Raw genomic sequence first — 24,218 nt, forward strand, 5'->3', positions numbered from 1 at the left:
GAGTATATTATCCTTGCTCACTGAGGGAGGTGAGTATGGTATCTCTTTGTATTACATTATAAAGGAGTGGAAATTCTTTACAGTAGTATGAGTATGGTATCCTTGCTCACTGAGGGAGGTAAGGATTGTATCTGTTTGTTTTACATTATAAAGTAGTGGAAATTCTTTACAGTAGTATGAGTATGGTATCCTTGCTCACTGAGGGAGGTAAGGATTGTATCTGTTTGTTTTACATGATAAAGGAGTGGAAATTCTTTACAGTAGTATGAGTGTGGTATCCTTGCTCACTGAGGGAGGTAAGGATTGTATCTGTTTGTTTTACATTATAAAGGAGTGGAAATTCTTTACAGTAGTATGAGTATAGTATCCTTGCTCACTGAGGGAGGTAAGGATTGTATCTCTTTGTATTACATTATAAAGGAGTGGAAATTCTTTACAGTAGTATGAGTATAGTATCCTTGCTCACTGAGGGAGGTAAGGATTGTATCTCTTTGTATTACATTATAAAGGAGTGGAAATTCTTTACAGTAGTATGAGTATAATATCCTTGCTCACTGAGGGAGGTAAGGATTGTATCTGTTTATATTATATTATAAAGGAGTGGAAATTCTTTACAGTAGTATGAGTATAATATCCTTGCTCACTGAGGGAGGTAAGGATTGTATCTGTTTATATTATATTATAAAGGAGTGGAAATTCTTTACAGTAGTATGAGTATAATATCCTTGCTCACTGAGGGAGGTAAGGATTGTATCTGTTTATATTATATTATAAAGGAGTGGAAATTCTTTACAGTAGTATGAGTATAGTATCCTTGCTCACTGAGGGAGGTAAGGATTGTATCTGTTTATATTATATTATAAAGGAGTGGAAATTCTTTACAGTAGTATGAGTATAATATCCTTGCTCACTGAGGGAGGTAAGGATTGTATCTGTTTATATTATATTATAAAGGAGTGGAAATTCTTTACAGTAGTATGAGTATAATATCCTTGCTCACTGAGGGAGGTAAGGATTGTATCTGTTTATATTATATTATAAAGGAGTGGAAATTCTTTACAGTAGTATGAGTATAATATCCTTGCTCACTGAGGGAGGTAAGGATTGTATCTGTTTATATTATATTATAAAGGAGTGGAAATTCTTTACAGTAGTATGAGTATAATATCCTTGCTCTCTGCGGGAGGTGAGTATTGTATCTGTTTGTATTATATTATAAACAAATGGAAATTCTTTACAGTAGTATGAGTATAGTATCCTTGCTCTCTTCCCCCACCCCCCCCCCCCCCTCATTTTTGGGAAGATGATTCATTTCATTGAAGTTGGACAAAATCCAACTCAATTCCTGTTTACTTTGTAATCTAACAACGTTTGAAAGACCGTTGCTATCGACATTTTGCTCAACTTGGAGTAGCTACAGATGGCGATATCACTGCCCAGAAAGTATTTCCACTATGTTTTACTACAAGTTTGCAGGAACTGCCATCTTTTAAACCTGTGTGAATCTACCTAGATTCCCACGTCAGATAGAAGATGAGGACGTGAGTGGGGGAGTCCAGACATATGATGACCCTATTGCATACCTTTAAGAGTGAAAGAAAAGAGATTTTACATATTCATTGTTTCTGGTTATAAGAACAAAATGAACAGCTTCATGGGTGTAGCGTCTTTGTCTTGTAAAGATTTCACAAAAGTTTACTTTTGGAGTAATTTATGAATGCAGTACACAAGTGGACATTATTATTGCAATTCTAGGAACTGCTTACTAATGTACCTACCTGATATAACTAAAGCATAATCCAATGTTTCACCAACAGCCACTCTTGTCATAGCCATCAATGCCATACGAGGCGGAGCACGGAAACAAGGCATGCAGTTTTGGGAGTACGGTAAGAGTACAACTGATCATGTGCCTTCTTCGTGAACGCAATAACTTCCTGTGTATGTTGTTTTCCTTCTGTACTCTATACTATCTTCTCTCAGTCAGTGAGCTGAGCAGAGCTGGCTGTGTGTGCATGCTATATTCCTTTTGTATGCTTATTGGTTATAGTCTCAGTGAGCGTAGCTGGCTGTGTGTGCATGCTATATCCCTCTTGTATGCTTATTGGTTATGGTCTCAGTGAGCAGAGTTGGCTGTGTGTGTATGTTATATCCCTCTTGTTAGCTTATTGGTTATAGTCTCAGTGAGCAGAGCTGGCTGTGTGTGCATGCTATATCCCTCTTGTATGCTTATTGGTTATGGTCTCAGTGAGCAGAGCTGGCTGTGTGTGCATACTATATCCCTCGTGTTTGCTTATTGGTTATAGTCTCAGTGAGCAGAGCTGGCTGGGTGTGCATACAATATCCCTCTTGTATGCTTATTGGTTATAATCCCAGTGAGCAGAGCTGGCTGTGTGTGTATGCTATATCCCTCTTGTATGCTTATTGGTTATAGTCTCAGTGAGCAGAGCTCGCTGTGTGTGTATGCTATATCCCTCTTGTATGCTTATTGGTTATAGTCTCAGTGAGCGGAGCATACAATATATCCCTGTGTGTGCATACAATATCCCTCTTGTATGCTTATTGGTTATGGTCTCAGTGAGCAGAGCTGGCTGTGTGTGCATACTATATCCCTCTTGTATGCTTATTGGTTATAGTCTCAGTGAGCAGAGCTAGCTGTGTGTGCATGTTATATCCCTCTTGTAAGCTTATTGGTTATAGTCTCAGTGAGCGGAGCTGGCTGTTTGCATGTTATATCCCTCTTGTTAGCTTATTGGCTATAGTCTCAGTGAGCAGATCTGGCTGTGTGTGTATGCTATATCCCTCTTGTAAGCTTATTGGTTATAGTCTCAGTGAGCAGAGCTCGCTGTGTGTATATGCTATATCCCTTTTGTTTGCTTATTGGTTATAGTCTCAGTGAGCAGATCTGGCTGTGTGTGCATATTATATTCCTCATGTATGCTTATTGGTTATAGTCTCAGTGAGCAGAGCTTGCTGTGTGTATATGCTATATCCCTTTTGTTTGCTTATTGGTTATAGTCTCAGTGAGTGGAGCTGGCTGTTTGCATGTTATATCCCTCTTGTTAGCTTATTGGTTATAGTCTCAGTGAGCAGATCTGGCTGTGTGTGTATGCTATATCCCTCTTGTAAGCTTATTGGTTATAGTCTCAGTGAGCAGAGCTGGCTGTGTGTGCATGTTATATTCCTCTTGTATGCTTATTGGTTATAATCTCAGTGAGCAGAGCTGGCTGTGTGTGCATGCTATATCCCTTTTGTATGCTTATTGGTTATAGTCTCAGTGAGCAGAGCTGGCTGTGTGTGTATGCTATATCCCTCTTGTAAGCTTATTGGTTATAGTCTCAGTGAGCAGAGCTGGCTGTGTGTGCATGTTATATTCCTCTTGTATGCTTATTGGTTATAATCCCAGTGAGCAGAGCTGGCTGTGTGTGCATGCTATATCCCTTTTGTATGCTTATTGGTTATAGTCTCAGTGAGCAGAGCTGGCTGTGTGTGCATGCTATATCCCTTTTGTATGCTTATTGGCTATAGTCTCAGTGAGCAGATTTGGCTGTGTGTGCATGCTATATCCCTTTTGTATGCTTATTGGTTATGGTCTCAGTGAGCAGAGCTGGCTGTGTGTGCATGCTATATCCCTTTTGTATGCTTATTGGCTATAGTCTCAGTGAGCAGAGCTGGCTGTGTGTCCATGCTATATCCCTCTTGTATGCTTATTGGTTATGGTCTTAGTGAGCAGAGCTGGCTGTGTGTGTTTGCTATATCCCTCTTGTATGCTTATTGGTTATAGTCTCAGTGAGCAGAGCTCGCTGTGTGTATGCTATATCCCTCTTGTATGCTGATTGGTTATGGTCTCAGTGAGCGGAGCTGGCTGTGTGTGCATGTTATATCCCTCTTGTAAGCTTATTGGTTATAGTCTCAGTGAGCGGAGCTGGCTGTTTGCATGTTATATCCCTCTTGTAAGCTTATTGGTTATAGTCTCAGTGAGCAGAGCTGGCTCTGTGTGTATGTTATATCCCTTTTGTAAGCTTATTGGTTATAGTCTCAGTGAGCAGAGCTGGCTGTGTGTGCATGCTATATCCCTCTTGTATGCTTATTGGTTATGGTCTTAGTGAGCAGAGCTGGCTGTGTGTGCATGCTATATCCCTTTTGTATGCTTATTGGTTATAGTCTCAGTGAGCAGAGCTGGCTGTGTGCATGCTATATCCCTGTTATATGCTTATTGGTTGTAGTATTAGTGAGCAGAGCTGGCTGTGTCTGCATGTTATATCCCTTTTGTATGCTTATTGGTTATGGTCCCAGTGAGAAGAGCTGGCTGTGTGTGCATGATATATCCCTCTTGTATGCTTATTGGATATAGTTTCAATGAGCGGAGCTGGATGTGTGTGCATGTTATATCCCTCTTGTATGCTTATTGGTTGTAGTATCAGTGAGCAGAGCTGGCTGTGTATGCATGCTATATCCCTCTTGTATGCTTATTGGTTGTGGTCTCAGTGAGCAGAGCTGGCTGTGTGTGCATGCTATGTCCCTCTTGTATGCTTATTGGTTGTAGTCTCAGTGAGCAGAGCTGGCTGTGTGTGCATGGTATATCCCTCTTGTATGCTTATTGGTTGTAATCTCAGTGAGCAGAGCTCGTTGTGTGTGCATGCTATGTCCCTCTTGTGTTGTATATTTTGTTACATTCTTGAAAAAAATAATAATAATGAAACTTGAAAGAAGCCATTTCCAGGCTTGGCAAGGTCTTAAAACTTTTTTTTAAGAGACTTCAGACTGGTGGAAGGCCGACTACTAAAATATATGAATCCCTCATTCCTCTGTCATTGAAACTTCAAACTCATTTGAAAGATATTAATTAGCAGTGTGGTTCAGCATCCACTATGAAACTTATTCTATTGAATACTCATGTCAAGAACTTTAATTTTTTTTTTGGAGAATGTTGATACTATACTTTTGGTGAAAGGCCAATTTGGGGTCCAGAAAAGTCAAGATGAGTGACAAAGACACACACACCTAATATCTCAGCCCTGTTGTTTCACTTGTTGACCAATTTCACAGTTTGGAGGAGTAGAGATCCCAGTGTCAACGTGGTCTTCATGGAAGACTTAGCTGCCGTTCTGGGTGTCACTGCCGCTGCCTGTTGTATGGGGTTGACATCTTTAACAGGAAATCCACTTTATGACTCTATGGGTTCCATTGCAGTCGGTACTATATTAGGTAAGGTTAGGCTTGCTTTCTTGTATCAGATTGTTAATTTGAACTTTACAGAAGTAGACAAAATGTAGTCAAGAGGTCGATGGGTATGGATCTGTAAAAGCATCATATCTACTTAAAGGAGAAATAAACTCTGGGTTTTTGGAGCGTACATGCGGTAGGGGATATATTTCTGATACCATTTATGAAATTACTAAGCAAAATATAGTTTCCCTGAATTTTACGCGAATTTTCCAATTATTTTTTTTTACCCATTTGAACAACGGCCATTTTGTTAAAATGAGTATTGAGGGCGCTTCAAAAGTGACGTACACCAGCCACATCGTAACTTCAAAACAATGAAGCTTTGCATACGAGTTATAGTCTATTCGCACTATGTTCGAGCATCTTGCTTCACTTATTTCACCGGTTAAAATGCCCGAATGCCAAGCCTTTGGTTGTGTTAACCGAAGAGGGGAAGAGGGAGCAGAAAAAGGTAAAAGATATTTCGTTATTCCAGATGGAATAAAATATCCGGAAAAGAGTGAACTTTCACTGAGGTGTACAGTACCTGTTCGTTATGTTCTTAGCAGCCGTAGGAAAAGGATTCTTCTTCTTGTACCTCAAGAAATTTACAAAACAGAGTTCTAAATGAACTGGCTGCAAAAATATCTGGGAGAATTCAGGTCTGTTGGTCAGACATTCTCCTGCGTTCAACAAAGCTTTTTCCGCGAACAATCCATAGCAGCATATCCTCCCCTTGTCGCTTTCCAATGGCGAACAGAGTGCACACAGACACCATTCTTCGCAGTGGCTCGCGTAACCGGTATTCGTATCAGCAACGGAATTCGACCCAACATCACCAACAGTCGCGGACTGATTCTTTGCACAAACTCCTCCTCTCGATGTCTCAGTTCTCCCTCTGAATATTCTGGTTCGAAAAGATACGATTCCAATCCAAAGGCTTCCATTTTCTTGTTTGAAGATATTTGCTCGGCAGTAAATTGGAGTGCAATGATGGACGTAAGTAACGCTATCGCTAGGACTGAGTACGGTTTGCGTGTTGAAAGCAATCTAATTTAAACACGTTAAAAATCAATTCCTTGAAAAGATCCCAAAATTTATATTTCTACTGATACTCGTTACAATAACAAATTTTACACACTTTTTAAGCATTTTTACAGATCAATAAAGACAACAAATATTTTTTGATCGATATTTTATTCATTACTATTGTTGAAAGTACAATTCTAATTACTTTAGAGATTGGCAACGATTTTGTCTTGAAATACGCGATGCGGCTAGCTTTCGTCACGGTACATCCGGGTACTGGCTCAATTCAAACAAAATGGCGCGACACATAAACTACATTCAAATCGTTTTTTCACCTCAAAGAAGGGATTTTTATGCTTTTCTTTTGCTTTTATTGGAAAGACCATCTGTCAAAATGTAAGAATGGATGCAAAAAAAACTAGGGTTTATTTCTCCTTTAATCTTTCTGTGTAGTTTCAACATTGTTTTTTTTTCCCCCGCTGATTTGCGGCAGGCTCAGCCAGTTCTCTCAAAACCTACAAACCCGTATACATGTGTTATATGAATTGTATTTACGTAGGCTCACAAAAGGTGAGGTTAACGTAACATTTGGAAGACATGGCTGTTCCAGTTTTATTGAAATACCTTCCAGTCAAGAGATTGTTAATTGATAAATATCTGGATGGAAATTGTCAGATGGGAGCGCGGGGTTTTAGTAGTGGCAGTACGGTGGACGGTTCATAAAATCAAGTTTGCTATAATAATAAATAAGTAATATTTATATAGCGCATAATCAGCAACGCTGCTCAAAGCGCTTAGCAAATGTAAAACCTAAAAAAAACAGTAACAAACACCCGTACTAAACGATAATAAAATATGTATATATATATATATATATATATATATATATATATATATATAAAAATAAAAATTACGAAAACCTGAACGCATAAAGTCCAAAACAAATTCAGAAGTATGTTAATAGTAAAATTAAAATAAATAAATAAAAGAATTATCCGACATCCGTCTCTTCCGGTAACTGAACATTCCATGATTATCTCCCAGCAGGTATTAAACTTCTATTGTATCCTAAGATGATAGCCTAATAGTACAACATATGTAATATGATCTTGTTGAGTGTCGTTACCATTTTCTGGCAGTGTTACCAAAGCTATTATGTACTACTCAAGTTAAGATACCCATGTAGGTAATATCACAACAGGAAAGTTCACAAGGGTACTTAATACGATCTTCTGGTGGCTAAAGTCGATATTCAAGCAAAATTGCCGAAAATTTATTGCATTTTGCATAGCAAAGGATGTGAATTTTTTCACATTTTGTACTGTTTTGTCAATGCATCTGGCATTACCAGAAAAGATGATGTCATCAGACCACTTCAGCTGAAAATGTCTTTGGTTTTTCTTTATACAACCTGTCAATCATTTAATTAACAAACAAAAAGTATGTTTCTACAAGAGAAAAAGATACATTTTGATTAAATTATAATCACATAGAACTTAGATAGCAAAGCAAATGTTTTAGGTTTCAAGGATAAATAGAAAAAAATTATAATAGCCTAAGTAAAGCTTTTGAAGAGCATTTGCCCAGATGACATCACAAAGCCCCTTTTGCGATCCAACTTCCTGGAGTAGTCGAAGGATTAGCCATACAAACTAGGTCACATTCAATCAAACATATCTCAAGTGAGGGACAAGGTATTGAGATCTGGGCTTTTCAACTAGCACTGTGGAATATTTTTCTCTTCAATATTAATTTGACTCTGATTGTCACCAAAAAATCCTGTTAAGATTCTGAACATTTCCTCCCAGAGGAACTTTTTATCTGATAAGATTAAAACTTAAATTGCAAATCAGAAATGGAATGTTGTTTACTTTTAGTTTTTATTTGAAATCAAAGTTGGACTAGTCAAGGTATTGAGCTGCACAGCTATGGAATTTTTAGCCTTGAATCATCTTGAAAATGGACATATGAAAGGGGAAGAAATGTTTTGATAAGTGTTTCGATTTATTATTGTAGTATTGCCTCACATGTTGGCATGCTATGAATTGCTAGAAGTTGCAAAAATATCTATCTATTTTGGGGTAGTTTTTAAGTCTCCAAAGTATGACCAAACAATTTGAAGGTTGAAGTGATTTATAATTTTCATGGTTTGAAAAAGGCAAAAAAGAGGAAGGAAAAAAAGCATGTCAAGCAGACTACTTGTGTTCTTTTTGCTTGCAAGATAGAATAGCTTTAATGATGATGTCCTGTTAATTGTCTAATACAATTATGAATTTGCTCATTGAAATATATCACTCATTTTGTAGCATCCGTCTCTGGTTTCCTGATCTACACCAACACCGATGCTCTGGTCGGCAGATCCATTCCCGAGTACGACCTTGCAAAGATCAGAGAGGTCTTAGAGAATGATGTCATGGTTCGGTGAGTTTACGAGAGGTCATACAACTTTTACGTCAAATTGAAAACGCCGGTTACCTTTTCTTTCTTTTCTTGTAAACAGTTCTATTACAAATGTTTGTCAGCTTTAGTTATCTTTGAAAATGATAATTACTTTGCAGTCCATGAGAAAATAATTGCTTCAAAATGGATCCACTACACTTGGGTATGGTGTCATTTTCGAATTTGGTCCTTTTTCTTTATTGGAGCTGAGGTTTTTACAACATTAATATGTACAACTCTCTTTGAAACACATTTCAGAGGAATCTACGATGTCAAAGCCACAGATATGGGCGTGAATCAAATCCGGTTTAAATCAGAAATTGACTTCGATGGTGCAGAAGTTACAAGGTCTTACTTGGACAGAATAGACATTGAAGCTTTGTTGAAGGTAAAATTAGTATTTGTTTTTTTTCTTTGTACTATTTTTACAAAGTTGAAACTGAGCATGTGGGTCACAGATAGTTTTAGGATCACACATAATTTAAATTAAGAAATAATTTGGATCATGGTGAAGTTGAATTGGTTTAATTCAGAAACGTGATGGCGCATATTTCGGGGGAGAGTTGGCTCATAGGAGGCAGTCCTGGAGGGAGTGAAAATAAAAAATAAGGCTTCAGGTTGAAGCAGATATTAGGGATCGGAGGGGGGGAGGGGGCTGTCTTTTTCGGACACTGGTGTTTGGGGTCGGGAACTTTTGTGACACTGCGATCAGTCTCTGTAAATGTGTCTTTATAGCATTTTGCATGGGTGAGGGAGAGGGAAGGAACTTCTGCTTTGGTTTTGGGATCAGTGTTAGTTGGTTTTGTTTTTTCCCAGTGTTGCTTGGCTGTGTTATTTGAGTTCCTGCTTGGGCAGGTCAGATTAAAAAACGCAGCATTTGTGAAAGTAGATCTTAACAAAAATGAATGGCAAATCATGGGGAAATTCTTGGATGTTTTTCTTTACCAGGAAGTAAAATCATTGGGGACCCTGGAAGAGTTTGAGGCATTCATGTTACTACACGGCGAGAGAATCATAGATGCTCTGGGTGCAGAGGTAGACAGAATCGAGAAAGAAATAAAGGTAAATAGATTTATTCATTGCATTATTTTGTTTTATATTTATTCACCTTTCTTGTACCTGTAAGGATTTCCACCTTTATAGAGAGTATTTTTTTCATCTTTTAAAGGGATATTCTGGTGGTGAAATTTCTCCAAAATATTTGCATGTTGGTGAAATTCTACATTCTAAATAAAGAGACTATTGACAGCTCTTGAATATGTACCGAGATGACATCACAAACCAAGGCTACATAGAATCAACCATATCTCAAGTTACTGACAATATATTGAGATGGGTTTGCCATACTTTATTCTTAAAGATACGTGTTTACATTATCTACCACCGGAGTATCCCTTTAAGATAGGATCATAAATGGCAGAGTGACACACAAAATGTAAAATATAAACCTTTCAACTTGTTTCTCCTTTGTCTCTCCATAGAAAGCAAACCCGGAGGTGCGCCATGTGGATCTGGAAATACTATAAATTAAAGGATGACTTCAGGCGCAAAAGTTAATGTTGACATGTTGGAGACAACACCGAGACTGTTTATCAGACCAGGTGCTTATATATCTAATCAATTTGTAATTTTGAGAGATAATAACCCTTTAAACCTCCGAGTGTCTTGACTTACAGAGTGTGACACAGGTCAGTTCCTCCGATGCAACAATCAATGCTTTTCAATGTTGTTCAATTTTTTTTTGAAAACAATCTTGAAACTATTCTTGACATGACCAAATACAAATTTTGACTCATAGGAACTTAACAGAATATGTTTCTGGTTGAATTACCAGAATTATTGATAAGACCACGGATATGAAACATTTCGAGCCTACAAGTTGGCCTTAGGCTTAAAGGAGTATTCCTTAATATTAGAATATCTTGCATACTGTAGAAAGGTAACAGCAGCACTCTCTATTTATGGCACGATTGCATGAAACTGTTCGTTGGGCTTGTAACTTTGGTTGTATGTTTCAAGAGATTTTGTTCTTCAATAATTACGTACAGAAATGGTACCACCGCCGTGCTACCAAAACTCGTAGCAACCAACATGTTGTTTGGTTTTTAATTGTTAGATAGGACCAATATTGGTGAGCAAAGTTATTGTTTGCCCCATGTGATCCTGCATGTTTCTCCAGATTGAATATTCATAAGGATAATCTGCATATTGTAGTGTCTGTAGGGATGGTTGTACACCCTCTGCAAGTACGTTTGAAGTAGAATATTTATTTCTCCATTGAGAGCGACAATTCATTGGAACCCGTTCTTGGACAGCCAGCTGGAATATTTTATGAAAATTTCTTGACCGCTTCTTAAATTATATTTTAAATTGTTTCATGTTAGTATTGAAGTAAATTATCTCTGTTGTAACTTTTGAAAATATTTGACTGTAACTGCAACTTGAAATAAAAGCTCATTGTTGAATGTCACCTCCTCCTCCTCCTCTCCAGCAGTTCTTCCATGATTCTCTTAGCTAGCTGAGGCTCTATCCTTCCTTTGCTCTTCATTTGTACAATTCCCATCAGTTTGTTGATCACTTTCTTATTTCTGCTTTGGTAAACTTCCACCTGTTATAATCAACGGGTAAATATACAAATATATTAATGTTAACTTAATGTTAACTTGTTAACTTAATGTTAACTTGTTACTGCCAGTTGGACAAGTATAGGATTCAAAGGATCTTGTCCCTTTCCATCCCCAAATTCCCCATTAATGCTACCAAATATATCAAATTGGATTTGAAAACAATTTAGTAACATCTCCATGTTAATAAGAATTAATTACATAGCCAACTTGACAAGAAGATACTTGCCCAACTGGTTTTATTTTTGTGAGAAAACAGGAAAAATGAACTGTGAAAGTGACTTGAGTAAATTCAGTTGGCTGGATGCTAATTCTGTCACAACCAACATTAAAATTCAACAGTCTGATGAAAAAATGTAAAAGGTAAATACAATCCAAGATATCTCCAACACTGGGAAGTCCAACCTCCCCCTCCCCCCCCCAACCCTGGGAAGTCTTGAATTAGCATTACAATAACATGGAGAAATCCTCTTTCTTTGTTAGGGAAATGCTGATGACCCTATAAGTAGACCTCACTACACGTAGTGACCAATGGGGTTGTATAGTGTTGCAGACCCCACTGGAAGTTACCAGGCAACGGAGTAAGAACTGGGTACTGGCAATCCACTCAACTTATTACAGCTAAGGTTACCATATTTATAAATCCAGACGGACAACCATGTGAGGACAATGCATGTTAACCCTTCTGCCACACACAGCTCTAGGTTTACATCAGTTGGAATTGAATATAATGTTATCGCCATTACTTATGGTCACATGTTAAAATCTTACCAAATCTGGTTCCTCGTTCACTGCTTTGGTGCAGAACTTGAGAACTTCCTCTTCGGATGTAATCTGCCTGAGGTTCTCTACATCCATGATCTAAAATACGGTGGGAAGATGAAACGGATATAAATCTGCTCCATGCTGAAACCTGCTCCACACTACTTTACATAATTCAACCTTGCTATACCTACTGTTCCTACTGTTCGCACTTCCACTGATGGGGAATGTTGCTTGCTAGATCAGCTCCACAGCTCTGGAACAGTCTCCTCTTACATCTGAAAACATTCCATCATGTGTCAACTTTCCAGAAAGAACTCAAGACGTTCTTATTCATGAATGCGTATCCATTAGTTTAATAACCGTAGTGTCCATTTTGGGTACTTTGCTCCTGCAGGCGCTTCAGAGCAGTTTTTTAACTGGATAAAAGCGCTTTACAAATTCTTATATTATATTATTATTATTACAACAAATGAGCTAGGCAAACTGATGACCCAGATATAAAATAAATGCATTCCCCCATAAAATGAGGATTCAATTTCTCCTTGTTTTCAAAACACTAAAAAACCTTTCTCTTTACATCAAAACTTCAAGCAACATCAACATTTGCAATATGACACTTTGGACTCTTCACTAAAAAGGAATACATGAGAAATTTTAGAATTCATAACATCGGAATTGCATGCGTAAAGGATTTAATTATTTTAATCTGGTGTCAGTATGTTTGAACCTGACTACATTGAGGTATTTTTGCATTCATTTGCCAAAATAGTTATGTCTAAGTCAGCTACTCTCCTCCTGCTTGTGGTTCATGCTACATCATAAGAGATAAATAAACTCCACAGAAGGAATGTTTTAGCTGCGATAACCTTTGTTATTTTTAATAGTATTGAAGTCTGTGTATGTGGTAATTTGTACTGTTTCATTGGTGTCAAGCAGAAACATCAAAGCAGAAACATTAAAGGCATTGAAGACTCGCCCCAAACTGTGTGCGGCCATCTGAAAAAGTTAACTTTCCGTTGTTTGCAAGTGACGTTTTGTTTGTGTCGCTACAAAATGCAGACAGTACAGTAATGAAACGTGATACCTTGTTATCTTTAGCTGGACCTGAGATGTCCATCGCTGTATTGTTTGTAGACTGTGCTGTGGGTATTGACCGCAGCTGTATCTACTGACTGTACACTAGTGTCTAATTACCGAAGGTAGCAAGCTGTGTGTGTATTTTCTGGGATCAATGGTGGTGTCTAACACTTCTGTTACACATCATACGAAACTAGGTCAGATTACCGGCATTAGACGTTTCTTTTTGGGCGAGTTTTCACACCCTTAACCCAGGGAAATATTTAATGTTCAAATTTTGTGTTACAGTTTTGAATCTTTGTATTTTGTCTTTAAGAAGTACTATGGCTCCTGTGAACAAACCTGCAGCACATAGTGTCATTTTTATACTTTATTTACCCATCTAATTTTGTGCATAGCATTTTTCGATAGTGCATAAATTATTCCCTGTAAATACTTTCTAATCGGTAACCTGATTTATTCTAGGTCTTGAAATTCACAACAAAATCAAGTCGAATATTTACCTCTGAAACTGATCTGGAATCTCCGTCAAAGAGTAGTTCTAATAACTTCTGGGCAGATTTTGCTGAAATTTCTCCCGATTGTAAGCTGCTAAAAATATCTGACAGCTTCTCAACTGGGATGGGACTGAAGGAGCGGAGAAAAATGGAGAAGAAAGACTGTCAAGAAACAGCTTACATACTGCAACAAGTCTGAGCATAATGCTTTGATCTTTCAGCAGCAACAGAAACAACAACAACCACCCTGTGACCTCATTATTATCATGAGATGAGCACCAAAATGTATAGGGTTCATCTACTCACTATGGCGCATGCCCCCCACTTTTCCTCAGTTTAAAAATGTGCCCTTTTTCTACATAAAAATTGAGGTGTCTCAAGTTAGCAAGAAGCCAGGGAACCAGAATGAACACTCGGGAAGGGCCGCTTCCCGCCATCTGAGGGGTTTGTAAAACCAAAAATTTTCTTGTACGCTCCGCGCCAACCGATGGTGGCGCTCCGCTCAGATAGTCGTGCATACAACTTTGCAAATCCTGGCTACGCCCCTGACTTTTAATGAATTTCTGTGGGTCATACTCAAAGCTATTTCGAATGGAAAAAATTGTTTCTAGCATGATTTCACCTCATTTTGTCTCAATAGAAAACTTGTTCCTTGTTTCCCAGTTTGCACATTGGATATTGCAGTGCTAGTATGCATATTTTCCTTGAAGGGGGGGGGAGGGCGTTGATGGAGTGATATGTATACGCAAATAAGATAATACAATAAGAGTTATAAAGGGTACTAAATATAAGGCTGCATCAGTCCAATCGAATTTCTGCAAAGTGCCCTTTGATGTCGGTGCCCCCCCAGATTAAAAGTGTTTCCGCCGCCCTTGACTTCTGTACATTCATGACACCCCAGCATCATTCAAATTTACAATTCCGTCGTCCACACATTTTTTTCTATTGTATATATCAAAAGCAAAAACCAAGGCAACTTTTCTTTTAATAAGTTAGGTTTTTTGTCTAGAGTTTGTGATATGTTTGACTTGTCAAACTTATGAGTTACGTTACTAAGAGATTTAGTATGAATTTACCAAAATCGGTGTAAAACGTTGCCTGGCTTTGTTCCAATTAGCTTCATCAGACTAAAGACAGAAGTATTGTGTTATTGCCTGATGTGTCTCATAATCAGTAAACTCATAATCAGTAAACAGACCTATCACATCAGGTCCATGTACTTCATATGAAGCATCCACAAGGTCAGTATCAGATCTGGGTCTAAAAAACTTTGCAATATTGATATCAAATGACCTTTGACCTCAATTTAATGGGCACAGACTGGAGGTGGCTCGAGGACCCTAAGATGTTCACCAAAACAGGATGATACTATCAGCCTTCATGACGCTAAGTAACCACATGTACATGCGATAGAAGTCGAATGACCTATAACTTTAACATTGAGTGGCTACAGATTTGTTATTTTAAGGCTCATATGAGATTTTATTTACAATTTGGAATTCCATCAGTAGTGGATAGCTCCTGAGTGAAAACCCACCTTACTTTTGCCAGCCAGCCAACAACTTGCGAGATGCTATGTTTCATTGCTTCTACTCCCACTGCCTTTATCCACTCCATAATACCACTGTATCCACAAGTGTCTACAATAATTCTTTGCTATTGAGCATAGTATGTCACTTGATTGACACCAATTGTACTTTTGTGAGTCCTTTCTTTTTGAGCAAATATAAACATAAAACCAAATTTTTAAATAATTTAAATTTCTTGTCATACCTTTGTTTTACTGTCAAGTTTCTTTGGTGGAGACATTTCAGAATGTCAATCAAACACCAGTTAATTAATCTCTTGGTCTCCTTCCTCGAACTTGCCGTACACAACTGTTCAAATAAATCTGCTAGACCTTCTTCATTCTGCATAACAAATCGAATGAAAACTGCAAATAATAAGTAATTATGGGATTTATATATATTCTACATTTATTGGGTAGAAGTTTCACTGGGAGTTTGATATAGAAAAACAATAAAACTATATTTCTGTTTAATTCATCGGTTACTGTTCTTGGTGAGTGTTTGCAAGTATAACAAAGTGAGTATCACCACAGTGAAGAATCTCACATAAGCTTACTGTGCTTGAAAAATTGAAAAAGGTTTTGTGATTTTGGAGAGACTTTAATACTGAATCTTGTTCAAAACTTGACAGTAATTAACTCTAAACAATCAGGATGGTTTTCTTTTTGCTTGAGAAATGTACAAATAATTTTTATTTTTGCAAGAGTTAATAATAGTTATGTTAAATTCTGGTAAACTATGAGTGTTTGTCATTAGCTGTCACAACACATGCAAGGTAGTTCAACTATAGGCTATTGGGAGCGCAAAGAAAGAGGATTTTAGTGATCAGTACTTGACATAACAGAGATCAAATGGCCCAAGGTTACCACTTAATACCACCAAAAAATGTGCGAGGAACATCACAAACCTATCACATCAGCTTCATGTATTTTCATACGAAGTATCCACAAGGTCAGTATCAGATCTGGGTCTAAAACACTTTGCTATATTGATATCAATGACCTTTGACCTCAATCAATGCAAGTGGTTTATTGAACTATGGTCTATCAACTTGCTACATAGAACATTTACCTGAGTATCTGTTCCTGATATATTGTCACAAAGTGCCACTCGTCCCTCGCAGCACCTCCATACCCCACCTCCCCCCTCCATCAAACCAATTATCTTTGTCTCTGTGTTACCAATAGTTTTACTGTGATAATATAATGACAACAATGACTGTTATATGATCGGAATCACAACATCATCACTAGTGTTACAGCGTTCAGGGTTCCTGCACCATATGGAAAATAGGATTCCATGACCTTTTCATCACAATTTCATGACCAAATTAGTACAAGACCAAGGTCCAGTTCAACAAAGAAAGTTGTTGCTCCATGCAGCACCCAAAGTGGAGACAAACCAATAAACCAATGCAATAACATATTTCATTCTTTAATGAAGAACATACACCAAAAGTCATTGACTGTTTTAGTTCTTTGCATTTGACTTGACTAAAAACTGACAGAGATGTCCTGAAGTAAAGCTCTATAAGAGCACCCGAAATATCGACTAAAATGATGAAATTCAGTTGATACAGCTCATTAATAAATAATAACAAGTAAAACATTCATCCAAAAATTGTTTATGACATCAATGACTATGTACATAGCCATATTTGTTTACACCGAAGGAAAGAGGATTATAACCCGTAATGGAAGACAGAATCGTAGGAGTAAGCTTCAACTTGCTACAAACACAGTGTACTACCATACTACTGTACCAAAATACCACATTAAGTCTGTGGGAAAAAAATATTGCCTAACCATCGGTTTGCAAAAACAGGTTGTTTACAATTATGCCCAAAAAAATATAAATATACGTCCTGCAAATAAAAAAAATTCCAATACTTTTCCAGCCTTTGAAAATGAAAATTCATGACTTTTCCAGGCCGCAAAAACCCTGAGCGTTGCTATGGCAATGACTCTCATCAAGCAATGACCTATATTGTAGCATTACCACTAGTTTTCTATGGCAATGACTGCAATAAAACCTTGATCTCATGGTTACCACTAGTTTGACAGCATTGCAATGGCAATGACTGCAATAAAACCTTTATCTCATGGTTACCACTAGTTTGACAGCGTTGCTATGGCAATGACTGCAATAAAACCTTTATCTCATGGTGACCAATAGTTTGACAGCGTTGCTATGGCAATGACTACAATATACCCCTGATCCCATAGTTACCACTAGTTTGACAGCGTTGCTATGGCAATGACTGCAATATAACCTTGATCTCATGGTAACCACTAGTTTGACAGCGTTGCTATGGCAATGAATACAATATACCCCTAATCCCATGGTTACCACTAGTTTGACAGCGTTGCTATATGTGATTCCATAATCTTCTGTTAGTCGCTGTCTCTGATCCTCGGGCAGTTCTGGCATCCTTCTTCTCAAAGTATCAACATTTATTGCTTTTTCCTGGCATATGGTGCTGTTGATGGTCGTATCATCATAAAGTACCAATGGGGGAAGATTTGGCTCTGGCATGAAGCGGTAGTCTAGAACGTCTTCTTTGTCTCTCATTGGGATTGTACACCTAGAAATAAACAAAATGAACTCTCAATTAAGGTTTAATGTTTAAGAGAAAAGAATCAAGTCTTGATAAAAAAGCTCCCTTCCTTCTGGTAGCATGCAATTAATTGTTCAGCTGGAAAATCCTTAACGTCGATAAGTTAAGAAAAACTAATTGGGTCTCGATAGTATGGGGAAATGTTGTCTCTTAGTGGGATTGTGCATCTACAAATAAACCTCCGAAAGCAATTAGAAGGCTGCAGCAGCTGCAATGTCTCATGCAGCAAGGCTGAATCAATAACAAACCATAGAATAACAAACCATAGAAATTATCTGGGCAGACCAGCAGGGTCTATTGTGTGATATTGCAGAGCGCATAAGATTATGTCTTAAACAGCCTGGTTGCTGATTTGGACAGTGTCTTATGTCTGGATTATCCGCCTTATAAATGAATGTGATTTATTAAGAGAATCAAGATTTTATAATGGCAAACGTCTTCCTTCTCATAGTAGCTGGGATTTTTCAATGGCTGTGTGCAATTCCTTTCTTCTATTCATTTGGGTCTTACATAAAAAAAAAAAAAAAACACTCAACTCTTGATAGCCTACGAAATTTTTAGCCTCTTATTGGGTTTGTCCAACGAAATACCAAGGGAAGGAATCCTATCTTGATTATTCAGAATAACATCATTATCTCTCACTAATATTAAATTCCGAGATATGGAATGTGGACAATCAATGAAGTCTCACAGGGACAAATGTCTTAACCAGATATGTTAAACAATATGACTTATTTTTCTACAGCCACAGCTCCAAGCATTTGTATAATCACTAGTCAAACTTATAAAAGCGATAAAGCAATTTATCAACTTACCCAGTGTCATCTAATGACCTAGTTTCCATGACGACAGTCCCACCACTCTCCAGGACATCAATTTGTCTTCTAATTTCATATTCTATGATGAAGAATTAAAAGCAAGTGAGAACTTCATTACTGGGTTAAACAAAATAAGAAATTCACATGTCAATGAAACGTTTATTTCTTAACTCACTTTTAGAAAAGTGATAGCCTAAAATGTGTTCAACAGATGGATTGCTAAATGATATTTCTGACTGATCAAAGCTGGCATTGTCCCAAAATGTCTGACTATCAAATAAAAGTTTGAACAGACACTGCACTCTTAGACTTCTGAATTGTTGTCACAGCAGACCCTAGCTCTCTTCAGAAAATGAGAGAAAAATTACAGGAAATAAAATTACCTATTGCATTTTTCACAAATCTTACACTATTGATATTCTTCACCTCAGTCCTAACTCCATGAGGTTCTCCTGGTTTGTTCACTGAAATGTTGGCATCAACTCGAAGAGCACCCTCTGTGAAAGTAACAGTACGTCACAAAACAGTTTTTCTGTTGTTGTAAAATGGTCAACGGTTTACTACCAGAGAAATGCATGGTTGTATGAGATGTGCTAATCATACTGTATGCAACTTTCTAGAAACTAATAGAAAAGAGAAGTAATTGTACCTAAAGAGGGAGGACATTTTGCACCCAGGAGTCCAAGACGATCATCCACCAACATGTTTAGAGCCTCACTTAATAGAGGTCCGGAGAGGGGTGGGGGGGGAGGGGAACAAGGCAGGTCTGTGAGGTGATTAATCGCTGCCCCACAAAGAGCAACAAATGTGGTCGGAAGTATGGTAAAAAAAAAGGAGAATTTTCATGTCGTAATTAATTTATGTCACATTACGCATGACTTGCCAATCCCTTTCATTTTCAAGGGTATCAAGCATCTCAAATACAGGCATCTCTGTCTCATAATGTATATGATGATCCTTCGAACAGTAACTGTAACTCACCAGCCATTTTGCCATTGCACGTCCCAATTCTCTCCAGGATGGTTTGAAGTTCTTGGACAAATGCAGCAGCTTCTTTTCCATTTGACATGTCAGGTTCAGTCACTAGCTCCATCAGTCCGACACCTAGATCATGTAAAAGATATCCCATACTATATTAGTGAGGAGACAGGTTAGTCAGGATATTACCATAAGTAAATACCAACAAACAAACAGAGAATATACCAGTTGACCTCTTTCTGATATTTTGCAATACTAATACTTCCTCACCATTGACCTCGGTTCTTTGCAAAAGAATGTAGGCAACATATCAAACTAGCTCAGGACTGTATGGTTTGGTACAAAAGTGGTATCAGAGAAGTATACTTCCATCCTCCGTCACTTTGGACCTTCCCTCCCCCGGAACCAGAACCATCCCCCCCCCCTCCCCCAGAACCACACCCATCCCTCCCTCTTCAGCTCCATTTCTTTAATACCTGCTCTGTTCAAGTCAACCAAAGTTTGTTGTTTTTCTTCGTCGTGGAGACTCTTGCCACTATCTTGTTCCAGTTGAATCTGTTTGATGTTGACTCGATGACGTCTTGGCTTTTCTCGTTTCACGTCATCGTACACGTTGAATAAAAGGTGACCATTGCTTGCAATTGGCTTCCTCTGTTGAGTGATTTGGTATCCAGCCTGTCAAGAAAAAAATATTTAAACCAATATCAAATGAATTCAAAATCCTTCAAATGCATCTGTTGTATGTTTGTTGTAAAGTTGTATGTTCTGCCTTGTCCATATCACACCTTTTAAATCCATATTTCGTAGTCTACCTTGGATCGATATTACTGTTTGATATTTTCTGATTTCACATCTACAAATGGAATTCTTGGTAAGAGTAACAAGAGGCTGTCATAGTTTGAATAGTGCTACAAGGTTGACAAAGTCTCACAGAAATCATAAATATCTAGATTATTGGCTCAAAATGATCTGAAATGAAGTACATCCCTTCTTATTCTGTGAGGTCTGGTGTGTACAACCATGTTTAATCATTGCATTTGTATCAGTCCATTGCTCGGTTCAAAACAACTGCTTCATTTTGGGGCTTTCCAACAAAACCTATGATTGGATTAATTACTTTTCCACATTTTCTTCAATAAAAACAAAACAAACTTTAGATTTTTAATTTCTTGATCAAACAACTAATTGATTTCAAGAAATTGTACTGAAAAACTAGCACTAGATTTTTCCAAACTCACAGTAGAATAAACTGGTTCATCATCAGTCACGAAGTGGATTCATGGTCAATAGATTTGGGTAAGTTATGAAACAGAAACGAAAATAGTGTTCGATCACTTGTTACTTAATGCCTAAAATCTTGTAACACTTACTGTGCCATTGTTACTTGGAGTGTAGTAGAAATTAAATTGAGATTTAGATTTTTTTTTATGATAATTGAGTAGAGAGAGATCGGGGAGTAGAGAGAATGCACATTAACTTCAATGAATGAATTCATATTAGTACAAATTAATCTAGAACATTATATTCTTATTTCTGCAAGTTTATTTGGGTTTGTTAGCAAACACATATTATGTAAACATTATACCAGATATAAACATTCAATGTTCACCATTTAAAACCATGGCTAAATAAAATTGACAGCAATGAATTTAACGACAGTTGAGATGAAACTTTGAAGGAAATGATATGCCTAGATGGTTTCCATACAGACTGAATCTACTATGAATCAACTTGAATCTAAATCTATATGAAGTTTACAGCGACTTCAAAATAGACCAATCTTACTGAAGGTACAGTAACATTCCTCTCCTTAGTCTATCACACACAATAGTCTATTAGTCAATGCATATCCCAAATCATGTAATTATTTCAAGATTTGATACAGTATCAATGTTTTTGATGACCTTGTGGGGAGGAGAGAAGAATAAGTACGGAGATTTACTGGCATGTCAGCATAGAAGTAGTGCTTCCTATCAAACAGTGACTTCTTGTTGATTTTGCACGAGAGAGCCAGAGCTGTTAAAATACTGGCTTCCACACAGTACTTGTTCAAAACCTATATATGAAAAGGAGAAATAAAAGCTATTAAAACAGAAATAGTCTTGTTTGGATGCACAAGTGAAAACTTGTATATAAAGTAGAAGAAGACAGTCTTGGACCACATACTTCTATAAGAGTTAATAAATTAGAGCTTAGCAGGTTTTGATGCAAAATAATCCCAATTGCATTTGTAATGCAGCATCCCTATTTCATGTTTCTATACAATGCAAGAAACAATTCTTTTAATATTGAAACAATGAAAACTGCTTGCTTAGGTCTACAACACTTTCACAGTAGACATAACCAGCCAAGACAATTATTTTCATTTATCTTTGACTGGTCTGACCAATAGCTAACATTTGATGTTTTACAGTCAGAGGGGCCTTCTTGTACTAGAGGGACTCTAGTGGAACATCGAATTGGCCAACCTTGCAATAAGTAAACAAAACCAGATACATCAAACCTAATCTCTACCCTGTTACAGTACTTACTGGTAAAGTTCCTGGCAAAGCAGCATCAAAGAATGAGACTAGTTGATTTGGAGGTGCCATGAACTTGACCTTTGACCCAGAGAATAGCTTAGAATGAGATGCAATCTGTGCATGAATTTCCAGGCCAATAACAGCTAACCAATCTCCTGTTTTCCCTTTCATTCTGAAAAAAAGTATGCCAGAAAAACAGATTTTATTTGGGGGGGGGGGGGGGGCTTTGAACATGATGGATTGACCATACAATATCTCCAACTTGGGCTAGGCCTACTAATGCACGTAGTGGCATTCAGAAAGATTTGCAATGTAAATACAGTGATGAATCAACAACTTGGGTGGTCTCATATTTTACAGGTAATTCTTTATCCTACAGGTATCACTTCTGCTAAACTACAATAACTACAATATAATATAACCATAGCTAGGCTTACTGTAGGTTACAACTGTAGCCTATACAAGAATCATGAGTGAAATGCCCAAAAAACCTTTCCCAAGCAACTCTGATCTGCTACAGCACAAGATTACATTTGACAATTGTTTCTAATTCAACATAATATTCTTTAAAACATTAAACATTTGTGTTTGTTCTCCAATCTGAAAATCCCAAGAAAATATAGTGTGGTTTGCTAGTAGTACTACAGTGGACTTGGTATTTCTTGTTTGTGAACTTGGGAAAAGAGGTTTGTTTCTGTTCTTCACTTGGTTTCAAATCAACTTTGTTCGTTATGGCTGCACTTCAGTGATATCGAATGGGGTCCCTTTGCCTACCTCAGTATTTGGGAAAGTGATCAGAAGCTGGGGTATACACTCTTGTCCATCGGATGGGGATGTTAAATGGCGGTCCCTGAAGCAGGAATGGGAGCGAATTCACACCCCTGCCTTGTTATCCTCTGAACACTTATCGAAAAAGAGAAGGCTTGAAATAAGCTGGTTTTCGTCCACTATCTAACACGAGTAGGGTCTCAAATACGCTACTGTAAGGCTTCCTGATCATTGGGGCTCTAAACTAAACGAAGTACAATAAAGTACACATGCAAAGCACATTACATGATGTACGGAAACACTTCACAGAGAATACTTAGCCTAGCTTTAATTAGGCCCTAACGTGACACTTACACTTTTACAGTATTACTAATAGCCTTCACTTTGCATTAAGTACAAAATAAATACGTGTCTAAGGCAACGTCAGTTTCATATGACTATTTGGAGACTTATACCGAAGTCAACCCCCGGTAAGCATTATTTACTCACACATTTCTAGCAGCCATTTCGGTTGATTTGGATTCTAGCAGAAAGTTTTTTATTTACAAATACATCTCCGCGGACTTTCCTGGGGACGGTAGCACATTCATATTAAAAGAACCTAGTCCGCATGGCAGGTCTGAATTCAGAATTGAAGCAATGGTAGAGGGCGCGGAGTAAGTTAGGAGACAACATACAAAATATATAAAAGAAAAGAAAACGTTAAAGTAGCATAGCTAAAAACTAAGGGAAATAACGAACGCCGAAAGTGGTTATGACTGATAGATGTTTCATGTGGTCAGGTTGATAGACACGTAGAGTATTAGCTGTCCTTCTGAGTTGATTCTCCAGTTCCCTTTAATTCTATAGCTGGTAAATTATGTACGAGTTCGTTTTTCGCTAGTTCATCTCTGATCTTTCGATTTATGGGTGGGAGAGGCACATCAAAATAAGAGCAAGATTCCTTTGGGGGAGGGGGTTGGGGCAAGTAATGCTGGTAGTGCAAAATGGCGCAAGTGCGAGCGGTGGGCACGAAGCCATATCGGTTTGGGGTCGAGGGTCCCACCATAATGGTACAGCACCACAATTAGAGTAGTGTACATATGCTCGAAAGGTAAGAGCTAGAAGCACCTAATGTAATGATACTGTAGTTACATATTATCAGTAACTGTCATTGTTTTTTCTGCCTTTATGTGAAAGAGCATAGATTAAAGTACAGATGATGTGACAAAAGGGAGGATTGAAGGTGATACAAACCATTTTAGAAAATCTTTGGTTAAATTTTGATATATAACTCCGAGCGAGCAGATGGAAGGGTTGGGGTTCAAT

At 37.7% G+C, this 24,218-nt stretch overlaps 2 protein-coding genes across 3 annotated transcripts in view; one reads left to right on the plus strand and one right to left on the minus strand.

Moving 5' to 3' along the window:
* The window catches only part of LOC139979929 (proton-coupled zinc antiporter SLC30A9, mitochondrial-like), a 23,531-nt gene extending 12,380 nt beyond the window's left edge, over window positions 1-11,151 (plus strand). Inside the window, exons 10-15 of the mRNA XM_071991170.1 lie at window positions 1,818-1,889; window positions 5,050-5,208; window positions 8,544-8,658; window positions 8,935-9,064; window positions 9,625-9,738; window positions 10,158-11,151. Coding sequence (XP_071847271.1) covers window positions 1,818-1,889; window positions 5,050-5,208; window positions 8,544-8,658; window positions 8,935-9,064; window positions 9,625-9,738; window positions 10,158-10,202 — 635 coding nt within the window. The 3' untranslated portion in view covers window positions 10,203-11,151. The remainder of the gene's footprint in view (window positions 1-1,817; window positions 1,890-5,049; window positions 5,209-8,543; window positions 8,659-8,934; window positions 9,065-9,624; window positions 9,739-10,157) is intronic.
* Window positions 10,855-23,557, minus strand: LOC139979931 (glutamyl-tRNA(Gln) amidotransferase subunit B, mitochondrial-like). 2 transcript variants are annotated; one of them, XM_071991171.1, is made up of 12 exons: window positions 23,400-23,557; window positions 22,152-22,314; window positions 21,563-21,676; window positions 20,097-20,295; window positions 19,624-19,746; window positions 19,026-19,139; window positions 18,640-18,721; window positions 17,557-17,791; window positions 15,413-15,549; window positions 13,646-13,769; window positions 12,072-12,161; window positions 10,855-11,284 (listed from the first exon to the last, which is right to left on the minus strand). In XM_071991171.1, exons 1-12 carry the CDS (start codon window positions 23,414-23,416, stop codon window positions 11,144-11,146), a joined length of 1,539 nt encoding a protein of 512 aa, XP_071847272.1. In that variant the 5' UTR covers window positions 23,417-23,557; the 3' UTR covers window positions 10,855-11,143. The 2 variants fall into 2 exon arrangements, with proteins under 2 accessions (XP_071847272.1, XP_071847273.1); XM_071991172.1 differs by lacking the exon at window positions 21,563-21,676.
* Between the last annotated feature and the right edge of the window lie 661 nt (window positions 23,558-24,218).

Source organism: Apostichopus japonicus, chromosome 14 (genome assembly GCF_037975245.1).
Source record: "Apostichopus japonicus isolate 1M-3 chromosome 14, ASM3797524v1, whole genome shotgun sequence".
Taxonomy (NCBI): domain Eukaryota; kingdom Metazoa; phylum Echinodermata; class Holothuroidea; order Aspidochirotida; family Stichopodidae; genus Apostichopus; species Apostichopus japonicus.